We start from the raw sequence: 12,190 nt of genomic DNA on the forward strand, positions 1-12,190 counted from the left end.
AGCCTACTCGGAGCCAGCGATAGCCGATGTAGAGCAAGAGCCGGGATGCTGGGCCAGAATAAAATAATGATAGCCCTAAATACCAAGCTAAGAGAATGGTAAGAGGGCTGAACTAGCTAAAACTCGATGTAAAACAATGAACGTGATAAAGTAAGCCCATAAGTATAAGAAGTCCCAGTATGGAGGACCGGGAATTCTTACGAGGCAGCATGGCCGCCACGAGACAACCGGGGAACCGTATATGACCTATAAAAAGGAAAATACGGGTACCCGGTAAGGGCTAAAACTATGATAAAATATTACTTATGAGTTACTTAACTTAGCCGTGGCAATGCAGAACGTTCCATCGTTGAAAAACGAGATAAATCCAAAATAACAATAGCACGAGAGAAAACTGCGTCAAGACGCTGGCGCTAAAAATTAAGGATGACCGCTAGGGGCGCTGCTGTCCGTGGCGTCCTCTAGTAGTAGTAGTAGAGGCTGCATCGCCCGTTGGTATCGGCTCTCTCTTAGGGGGATTCTGATAGGAAGTTCTAATTGGTGTTTGTCTCGTGGTAGTGTTCCACACTCGCCCCTATTTCATACCGACACTTCTTTTTAAGAGTGAGCGAGTCAGTCCTACTGACATTTTTCTTAATTTGTTTTTTCTCTGGTAATTTTAGGATATTTTACCTAGAAAGATGATATTAAGGATTACTTTCATAGGCCGACACGAGCTGAGCCCAGAAATTACCCTGTAACTACGAAAGTAAGAGGAATTTTGACGAAATATTTCGTATACAGGTAGTGCTCGAGTTACGATAATCCGTTTTACGATAATCCGATGTTACGATGGGGTTAGCAATTAATACTAAAAAAAAAAAAAAAAAAAAAAAAAAAACAAAAAAAAAAAAAAAAAAAAAAAAAAGTGAAAATGCGTATTTTTAAATTTCGCGCACAGCGAGCGCTGGCAGTAGCGTACTACGCTGTACGATATGTTGGCCCGAGAGCGAGAGGCTGGCGTAGGTACAGCGGCAATGAGTTCGATCTCACTTGCGCTCGTTTTGAACCAAGTAACACTAGGTCGGTGTTCGTTTGTGATTTTTAAGAGTTTTTTTAAGTACCGAAAATTAAAACAAAAAAACTATGTCTGCCAAACAACCAAATAGGTGTCCTGCTGGTAGTGCAAAAAAGAAGAGGCAATCCATCACTTTGGAGCAGAAACTGAAAATAATAAACCAGGATGAAGCGGGAAAGGCAGTCATGGTTTATTGCACATGACGAACGTTTATCGCAATCGACGGTATCCACCATCCTCAAGGACAAGAAACGCGTAATGGATGCTGTAAAGGCATCTGCTTCAGTTCATTCAACGGTTATATCAAAGAAGAAGATAGGGCCTTTGGAAGAAATGGAGCAGTTACTGGTCACGTGGATGGAGGATCAAATACAAAAGCGTATGCCGCTCACCCTCTTAACCATTCAAACAAAGGCGCGCATGCTTTTTGAAGAACTGAAAAAGAATTATGATGATAACCACAACAAAAGTTTTGCAGCAAGTGCTGGATGGTTTCGTCGTTTCAAGAACCGCCATAATTTTCACAGTGTGAAAATGAGCGGTGAAGCAGCAAGCGCTGATGCCGACGGAGCCGATAAATTTAAGGATGTTTTACACGAGATCGTCGTTAATGAAGGCTACTTGCCAGAGCAAATCTTTAATGTTGACGAAACCGGACTTTATTGGAAACTTATGCCACAACGGTCCTACATCCACAAAGAAGCAACGGCGATGCCCGGGTTTAAGGCATACAAGGATCGATTGACTCTTCTGCTTGGGGAAATGTGGCTGGGTATAAACTTAAGCCCTTTATGATTTATCACTCAGAAAATCCAAGGGCTTTAAAAAACATCGACAAGCATACACTTCCTGTGCATTACCGTCATAATAAAAAAGCTTGGATGACTGCAATATTGTTCGAGGACTGGTTCGTTCATTGCTTCATTCCGGAAGTGAAAGATCATTGTAGGAAAAATAACATCCCCTTCAAATTCTTCTGATTCTCGACAATGCTCCTGGCCACCCTCAGCACATCGGAGATATTAACAAGAATGTAAAAGTTGTGTTTCTGCCACCAAACACAACTTCTCTCATACAACCCATGGATCAGGGTGCTTTGGCTACGTTCAAGGCGTATTATCTTCGGAACACGTTTGTGCAGGCTGTTCAGGCTACGGATAACGAGGAGAAAGATCTCAGAACTTTCTGGAAAGAATTTAGTGTTCTTAACTCCATTATGAACATTGGAAGGGGTGGAAGGAGGTAAAGAAAGAGTGTATGAATGGGGTCTGGAAAAATCTGCTGAAAGTGTATGTGAACTCGTTTAAAGGTTTCGATCAGAATGAAGAAGAAGTGGAAATCAATAAAAAGATCTTGATACTTGGGAAAAGTTTAGATTTAGAAATTGACGAGGAAGATATCCAAGAACTTATAGATGTGCAAGATGTAGAGCTAACGGCAGAGGATTTAATTGCACTTGCAGAAGAGAAAAAAAAAGCAGAAGAGGAAGAAGAAATAAAAGAGCCGGAGCGAAACGTTTACAACTAAAAAACTGGCAGAGGCGTTTGCTTTATTTGATCAAGGACTGAAACTTTTAAGTGAAATGGATGGGGACGAGGAACGGTTTGCCAAAGTTCAGAGGGCTCATCAAGACAGTGTTGCATGTTACCGATTAATTTATGAAGAACGAAAAAAACGCACTGTGCAAACCTACAATGGATTTTTTCTTCAAGAGAACGACTCCAGTGCATTCCGCTTCCCCCAGCCCTACCCCCTCACTTGAGACTCGATCCTGTACGTCTCGGAACAGTTGTTTCCTCGAGACACCTGAACTAACAGAAGAAGAAATTCTATCTGAGGAAGAGCGAATTGATGATCCTGCTGCTTTATCATCATCATCCTCTTCCGATCTTTAGTTATAGTAGCCATGAACAGCCTGACACCGATCACGTATGCCGACAACGGACCGAATCTTGGTGAGTACCCTTTACGCTACAGTCTGATCCTTGTTCTTATTATTAAATTTCTTTTTATACTTAATTATCATAAGTCAATCTGCATTGAAACACCCGAACTAGCTGATATTAATAATTACTATACCATATATGTATAGGTATACTGTGTAGTGTAAGCTAATCTTCCATATATGTGTATATAGCCTAGCCTATATGGTACTGATTAACTTAGTGTAGGCTAGGCTATATCCGAGATACGATTTTCTCAACTTACGATGGGTTTTTTCGGAACCTAAACACCCATCGTAAGTAGGAGAATACCTGTACGTATTCTCAATTGCCATATGAAGCTCCATGAATTTTTCATGACTTTGCATTTTTTGCCCTATACCACCATATAGTATAGGGGTTCCGGCCGCCCCCTTAAAACAGCCCTCTAGGGCTGGACCCAAAGGATTAGATATTTTTACATGGCTAGGAGCCAATTTGTCACCTAGTAATGAGACCTACAGCTTATTGTGGGATCCAAACCACATTATATAGAGAAATGAATTTCCATCACCAGAAATAAATTCTTCTGATCAGGTGTTGGCTAAGCAGAGAATCGAACATTGGACCACCACATTGGTAGCCGAGTGCGAAAACCACCCGTCCAACGAGGAACCTTCCCCAAAGAAGAAATGTCCTGATGCAGAGACCAAACCATACCAAGGATTTAGTTCTGTCGACTCAGTTTGTTGGCCACTCCATTCCTCTTGCCCAAAAATATCTGGCTACGAGCTCCATCAAGTTGTCAATCGCCATTGATGTATCTCAACTGTTTGTTGATATAAGCTATCAAGGTGGAGCTGTCCAACATCAGAGCTACTGAATGACCCTCTACCTTCTCCCAAACTCCTCCAGTCCTAGAAAGGCTGCTTTGAGCTCCATACACCCGAAGCCAGAAGGTCTTGAAGATGAGTGCCCCCACCATCGATGGACACATTCAAAAACAGGATAATCTGGATGGGGAGAAAGTAGAGGGACTCCTATTGCAAGATTCTGATCGTCTTCTCACTTGATCTGAAAGGGGTAATTGCTGTTGAGGGGAATCGCCTGCTAGGAACCAGAACTCTTTCAACCTCCATTGAAAGAACGTAGATGGAATCAACCGTGAGGGACCAGTTTTTCTAGGGATGTCAAGATACCTAGTAGGACCTGCCATTGGTGAGCTGGTTGTTTGGTTTCTGCCAGGAAGGACCGTGCCACCATCCTGAACTTCTGTAACCTCTGGTCCGATGGGAAAACTCTTGACACTACCGTATCTATAGACAAACCCAGATACAGACTCCTATGGCTGGGGACCAGACTGGACTTCTCCAGTTTACCACAATACCCAGACTCTTGCAAAACTAAGTAGGTGATCCCTGTCTTGAATTAGCTTCTCTTTGGAACTTGCCAAGACCAGCCAGTCATCAAGGTATCTCGGTAAACAAATCCCTTGAGCATGAGCCCACTTTGAGACTAGGGCAAAGACCCTGTGAACACCTGCAGGGCTGTAGTCAACCCGAAGAAGAGGACCTAGAACTGGAAGACCTGCTCTTCGAGGCTAAAGCTAAAGAACTTCTTCGACTAAGGGTGAATTGAGATCTGGAAGTACACATCATTCAAGTCCATTGATAGCATAAAGTCGTTCTCCCTTACTCCTGCCAGAACCGTCCAGGGCATCTCCATCCTGAACCTTGCTTCCTGATGAACAGGTTCAGTGTGGAAAGATTTATCACTGGTCTCCAATCACCTGTGGCATTTGGAACCAGGCAGATGTGACTATAGAACCTCAGTGAAGGCTAATGTACTTCTTCCACTGCGCCCTTGTTTAGCACCTTCAAAATTTTGCCCCGAAGGGCTAGGAACTTCAGAGAACTCTGAGCGGAAGTCAGGTGGAGGAGAGGTTTGTCTGAGAAAGGGGGAGGAAAGTTGAAAGGTAAGAGATATCTGACCCAAAGGACATCTACTACCCACTTCTCTGCTCCGTGCAACTGCCACTTGGCCCAATGGACTGCCAGGCATCCTCTGATCCGTGGCACTGGGAAGGGAGGGGCGCCCTCTCTATAGACGACCCCCATCTGCCCATACCTCTGATACCCCTACCTGGTTTGCAGGGGCAAGACTGAAAGGAGCGTTGTTGTTGTCCTAACCCAGAATATGTAGAAGGCTGAAGTGTCCTCACATAAGATGCACGCTTGGTTTGTTTCCTGGGGGAAGACTGTCTAGCTTGCCGGTGAGGTGGAGGAGGAGGAGGAGGAGGATAAGAACAAGCCTCCAACTTTGATACTGTCTGCTGGATTATTTCTTATGCTGCAGGAGAGGAGCAGAGAGAAATTTAGGCGACCAACTGGATCAAAGGGAGCTATCCCTATCCAAAATCAGGTCATTAATATGCTTCAAAATAGACTGCACGTTCCAAAAGTGGGAGCTCGAACGAAGCTCTAGGATCCCGCTTTGGGCTGAGGAAAGCCTCTATGCCAGTAGGGGGCACTGAAGATCGAGCCTGTGTCCTCCCTTCCAGATTACTGAACTCATGGATGAGATGAACAACCTATGAAAAAGAAGACAGAAACTCATTGCTCTCCCCTTCCTCTGGCTCGGGCAAAGGAGAACGGCAACATTAGGAGGAAGGTCTAGAGAGAACCTCGTCCTTCTCTACATCCACTAAAGAGGTCTTCCTACGGAGCTGGGCACCACATTTCCCAATGAAAGAAATGGTATTCAAACGACTGAAGCCTCTGAGCAAACAGGCTCAAGAACATAGCCAGGCGATGCATCCTCTAGATGGAGAACGATGATACCGGGAACTCTTGGGGGGAAGGACGCTTAGAAAGTCTTGTCGTCTTGGGAGAAGAAGGACGAGACGCACATCCATGGACCCAAAACGTCTCCTGTCCTCGACCGTCATCGTTATGAGAAATCCCAGAAGGTGCAGGAGACATCTGAGTGGAAGGCACCTTCGAACCCATGATCAGGGGTTTATCATCCTTACAGCGAACTCCAGTAGGCTGCGGAGATGGGGAGCCATCGCAAACTGGAACATGTATGTGTATGTGCGATGGAGAGACACATCTGTGTAGAGAAGATAGTGAAACACTCCTCTCATTCTCGGAAAAAACAAAAAAGTTCTGAATCCTCCAACATCTGACTCTTGTATGAGCAGGAGGAGATAGAGTGGGGGAAGGCTCTCCCCTACTTTGATGCTTCTTGCTAAGAGGAAAGGAAGAGGGGGAAGGCTCACTCCTAATATGCCATCCCTTTGTAGGGGGAACTGCATATCTCTCACGAAGAATGGAGTCCAGTTTATCAAAAATTGCCTGAAAGAACATCTCCGAGGAAGGTAGAGCAGATGACAAGAGACGTGGATGGTAATGACATCATGACCTGAGACAGAGGGAGAACCGACACCGCAGTCAACGTCATAGGCTGAGTGGAAGCTGGGAGTGACGTCACGACATTTGGCATAGCAGCACAAGCTAATGGCCACACTGGCGGGGAGATAGGCGGCAACCCAGCAGATGACGTGTTGACAGCTCCAGTTGGCTTAAAGGCATCACATACTTAACAAAATAGTGTAGGCCAGAAGGAGGGGGGCTGCCGGTGAGACTTGGGGAGGCTGGCGAACAAACGTGACATCAAACCATTCAAAGAGGGTGAACCCCGTAGGACTACGGACACCCAAACCACTGTTATCTTGTTAGACTCCAAATCTAAAACAAAAGCTGGAGGGGGAGCCTCCTCTCCTGAGGGCGTGAGATCTTCTCCCACAAGAGAGGGGGCATGATTAAACTTAAAACTATCCTGTGCATCACTCGATAGTTCCACAGACGAATCCATGTAAGAAAAAGACGAGGACACAGGAACAGAAGATGCAGGAGGAAGACTACTGGAAGAAGGAGATGTTGAAATGCCTCCTTGGGAGAACAAAAAAAACCTTCCCAAGATGGGCAAGACGCACCCTAGTGTTCCCTCCTCTTATAGAAAGCCCTCCACTGAGATATGGGTCACGAACGACATTCTGGGCACAGCTTAGAAATAGTACAAAAATTCGCATGTCACCTACTGCAAGTTGAATGGGGATCTGTAAGAGAAGACGCCCAAAACCTGGAACGTGGATATCCTCGAACGCCCGGGTACATACATTGACAGGGCTTGGAACTCTTGGAGGAATCCACGACCAAAGGACAGACCCACACACAATCAAAAATGCATAGAAATAATGGACAAACAAACCAAGCAGCTTGGAAAGGAGAGCGCAACAAGGCTACTCTCCAAGGCTATCAAAGAGAGACTGATGCGTCACAAGGTCCCAAGCTGGGTTGATGACTAGTTTCCACCTTTTATACATATGGGTTGCCAGATGCCACAGATTCCATGCTTTACAATCTTTGATTGTTTTTAACCCATTTCCAGCTGGCGCTAGATCATCCTATTGTTAAGACCAAAGGTTTGTTCCACATATGAACAAATAGTATACAACTTCATACCAAAAACACCAAGCCGCAACATCTTAAAAAAAAAAAAAAAAAAAAATTGAGGAAAGCTTTTTAAATTTTATCTTCTAAAGGTACTTGTACAAGTCATAACCATATTACACATGTAAGTATAAAAAAAATCCAATAAAAATAATCATATGTTAAATACTTTACCTTTGGTCCTGGGAAGAACTTTGAAAGGAAGGCAGAGCCAATTCTCAATGCACCTGTGCCAGAAATAGCTTGCGTTGTCACATTCTGTAAACATTTACAATAACTCAGTAATACGTACACCAATCCTCCATAATTACAATTAATAAATTTCAAAAAGGATTTATTCAATTATAGAGATTGACTTTTCAAAATAATGCCTCTTACTTATATCGAGCCCATTCTATGGACAACAAATACAAAAAAAATTTGTAAGGAAACTCATCACTTATACTAATAAACACATTTTGTGGACAACAAATGCAAATTTTTTTTCTTTTAAAGATACCCGTCACTTATACTGAGCCCATTTTGTGGACAACAAAATCCTGGACACTTGAACTAACCAAAAGAAAAATGGTATGAGTGGTATGTACAGAGCAAGTCTCTCCAATAGTTGAACAGCCTCCATCTGTATTGGAAGAGATACTTCAGCTCATTGCTTTAGGGTGGAGAATTAAATATGGGACAGGGAGTGAGTAAAATCATAGAAAAAATTGTAATCCTGATAATAACAGTCGAAGAGACTGACTGCTATTGATTGTAGAGTATTGGAGGCACTGTAAGTTGTTGCTGTATAAACCATAGGTTTGATATGAAACAATTCAGTACTAAAATTCGGTATGAAGACATTGAGATGTGAACTCAAATCTTTGTCACAGCTTCTAATGACTGACATCATGAACATAGTAAATCTACCTTAAGCTTTGACCTATCCTATAGTGTTCTGCAACTTTTTCCATTTTAATATTTTTCTAGTGATAACTGCCAGCATTGCACTTGTACTATGACTATACTCATTCCAGTACGTTAAAAGACGTGACAAGCCAGGAGGCAGTGTTGGAGGGGTATGGCCTTTACTCAATACCACAAGGGTAATCCCACAAGTAAGATAATTACTACAAGAGTCTCAACGCATCAAGTTCCTGAATGGAAAGAGCAAGAGAGAAAGATAGACAGCTCAGAATGGGTCTAAAAACTGTGGTTGCCAGGTGACAAGAGGAGCCCACTCCAACCATCAGCCATGATGCTATAATTGAGTTCACACGACAAATACATAAAACACTTGAAAATGCATGAGTAAAAACAAGGAGACAAATTATTGGGACGTTTATTTTTCACTCATAAATACAAATTACCTACACCTATGAAAATGAAATTTCCCATGGTCGTATGTGGTAAGGGACCCACTTACCATTGGGCAAACTGGTAACCTGGCCAGTCTGCCAGTGCCTCAGAATACCAATTGGAAATATCAGTCATTACTACGGCAAAGCTGCTAGTTAAGCAGTGGTAGAAAATGGCAAACCACAAACACATAACACTACCTCACCTAAGGAGCTTGGAAAGCTCTCTGGTTTGGAAGTGCCAGATAGCACGTATTGGTCACCCACCCTTACAAGCATAAACCCCTCATGAGCCAGAGAAGAGCAGAAGGTAGGGTAAGGAACAGTCGAAAAAATCTGACGAAACTAAAGGTGGAGTAACCTCCTTTGAAGAGAATGGCAAACTTCTTTTGGCCTTCTTACACTGCTGCAACCTCTCCACTTTGAGGAGGACCAGGCAGCACACTCCTAGAACTAATACAGGCAAAATTGTTTACACTAACACTAAGGAAATAATGCAGCAAATACCCATGTACATCCTTCCCACCTTTAACTGTCTGCCTTTATAGTGCAAATCCATGTTGAAAAATACACAAACACCACCCATACAACGAAAAAGATGAGAGGTTTCAACCTGGTCAGTCAGAGCCATAAAGACATCACAATTCATCTGCAACTAAAAAAAAAAAAAAAAATGCTTGATGTATATGAGTAGGGCGATTCTTCCCTTACCACCTACCACCCAGTTGAACTAACTTGTTACCTAGTTTCAATAAACCTTTCTTACTTTAAAGGAAATGGTTTAAATTCCAGTAGGAACTAACAGAAAACCATCCTATAGCGCGATGTGTGTAAAGCCCTCGACAAGGGCTACCATCACTATCCCTGTAGGATAGTGTAGGTGGTAGGGTAAGAAACTTATTTCAAATAATCCTGATTGTGTTAATTATTCAAATAATTCTGATTGTGTTAATTATAAGCTATATTTGCAAAATTTCACTGAAATCATTTAATAATCAAATATGCCCTACAAATATTTTACAACCACAGTTTAGCAAAAGAACCTGATAATACCCCTCCTCTCACAAAAAATGGCCATACCTGGAGTAGCTCTTAATTCATTCAAGACAAAGTTACAGGCTGGCTAGTACTTATGCAAAATATAATTGAAATTGCTTTATACTTATATACAAGACAGAATTCTAAAAATCCTACATCTACACAAACATCTTACATTCTCAAACAGCATAACTGTTAAACCTAGACTACCTTATAGTGAATCCTGTCAGAAGCTAACAACATGGCACAGTTTCAATAAAAATAATCCATTCTCTTAGGTTTTGGAGTAAACAAAAATGTAATAGACAGATGAACTGACCTACAGATTTGGTATGTTTCCAAGACAGCTTTGAGAAAAAATAAAGAGAACAGTGAATGTTGAGATATTTTATCAATGATAAGGTAACCATACTGGGTTTGAAAGGTGTCACTAGCTTTATCCTTATACAAGATAATTACTATATAGCAAAATAATGCATTCAAATTCAAACTCCACAACACATTGACTACTACTGGTCAGCCTATGAAAACTAAATAAAATAGCTCAGTGGTCTGGTTAAACTGCTTAATATCTATACTCTCACAAGCATAAGGCAACCAAAATGATTCCAAACGACCACTCCAATGATATTAACCATAAGTACCCCTTAATCCCAAAAGGTCAACAACAACCCATCCCATAACTCATTCACAAGTGTATCAAGTGCAGGGTATGTCTGTGCATAAAATACACTATGTATCACTGCTTGACTGTCTACTTCAGACAATTGTATCAAGTGCATGACACATATAAAACACACCATATCAATGATACTGCTTGACTGTCTACTTTAGACAATCAGTATTCCTACAAATGCAACACAAACCAGATATTCCTGACCATATTGAAAAAAAAGGGGGGAACCCCCTAAGATTATGGCAAGTGCAAGATAAAGGTAACATGTAACTAAAATACAGCCATTACTTCAAGTTACAGGAGTAAATAAAAATCATGATGAACTGACAGACTGGCTGAGGCTTCTGTCATTAGGAAAACTTAGTGTGAGAAAACATGCACAATTGAAGTAGTACGTTATCTGTGATAGGGTATCAATTTTGGGTTTTAAATGTCTGTGTGTATGTTCATCATTAGCCAACTTTTATTATAGAAGTAAAAATAGAACAACTGTTTCCACTGAATTACTCAATTGTATCAAGTCTTATCTCTGCGATGGACAGTTAACATTGTCAAAACTTATCTCTTTGGTGAAAGTTGCTGAATATTCATTTATGAATTTAACAACACACTGTCTACTCCATATACAATTTACTGTATCAGTTCTGACTTTATGTCATTTTAACTCATTATACAGTGTACACTGGCTATCTTGGGTAAGATATATTAACTCGTCCCTGATTATCAGAACTTTCAATTTTCAGATACTTGTACACAAGTACTTGAAGAAAGAGTTGATGACTTCAGTACATTCAACTTAAATCCACATCTGTACATCTGTAAATGAATGAGATAATGTACAGGAACAATTTTAACTAAAGCTCTGAAATGCTATTGATTCAAAAGTCAATAATCTACTAATGATGAATAAAATAACTGTAATGACCATGAACCTTTTGACTCCTGATTCAATTCTAAGCTAGAGAGCTTAGATTTTGTGGCAACTCCTTCCATAAAAACTACTTGTTTTTGCTTGAAAAGTACTTTTTATTACACACAAAAAAGCAGCTGAGAGTACTTTTTTTTTTATCTCCACTTTGTTTTTGAAGCTGTTGATAATAAAACAGGACAACCTTTTCAGTGCAATACAGAAATTTGTAGAAGAATTAACCTCCTTAAAATTAACTTTTATCTTGTTCATGCTCATTCTGAAAAAAACTCTATGAAGTACACAGAATAAATTCACAGAAAATACTCACCAATCCATCTTTAAGAGCTGGGTTGTCATCCCCGAGAGCTAGTCCAATAGAGAGCTTGCAGAACTCAGCATTACCTGAAATGGGTAGGTACTCCTTGTCCAACTTCTGACTTATAATCAACTCTTCAGCCTGAAATTAAGCAATAACAGCTATAACCTAATAAAATGAAATAAAATAAAATAAATAAAATATATATAATATATATATATACATATATATATATATGTTTTATCTCCATCTCCATGTGAATGCACTGTACGGTTGTATCACGAACTCTGTTTCAAGATGAGCGAGTTTTACTTCCATGATAAATTACAAAACCAAAAAAGTAATTGCAAACTTCTCACAGCTTATTTAAGATCTTAGTCACCTTTCTCACAGATGGAAGGACAAAAGGCTTGCCATTGT

General features: G+C 41.1%; 1 protein-coding gene across 1 annotated transcript in view; it reads right to left on the reverse strand.

Moving 5' to 3' along the window:
• Positions 1-12,190, reverse strand: part of LOC135213722 (aspartate aminotransferase, mitochondrial-like) — a gene marked incomplete at its 5' end in the record, with an annotated part of 34,124 nt that overhangs the window by 21,815 nt on the left and 119 nt on the right. The window contains 3 exon segments of the mRNA XM_064247832.1: positions 7,668-7,751; positions 11,783-11,911; positions 12,153-12,190. The exon segment at positions 12,153-12,190 is cut by the window's right edge and continues 119 nt beyond it. Of these exon segments, the coding sequence (XP_064103902.1) occupies positions 7,668-7,751; positions 11,783-11,911; positions 12,153-12,190 (251 nt within the window).

Source organism: Macrobrachium nipponense, chromosome 43 (assembly GCF_015104395.2).
Source record: "Macrobrachium nipponense isolate FS-2020 chromosome 43, ASM1510439v2, whole genome shotgun sequence".
NCBI classification, from domain to species: domain Eukaryota; kingdom Metazoa; phylum Arthropoda; class Malacostraca; order Decapoda; family Palaemonidae; genus Macrobrachium; species Macrobrachium nipponense.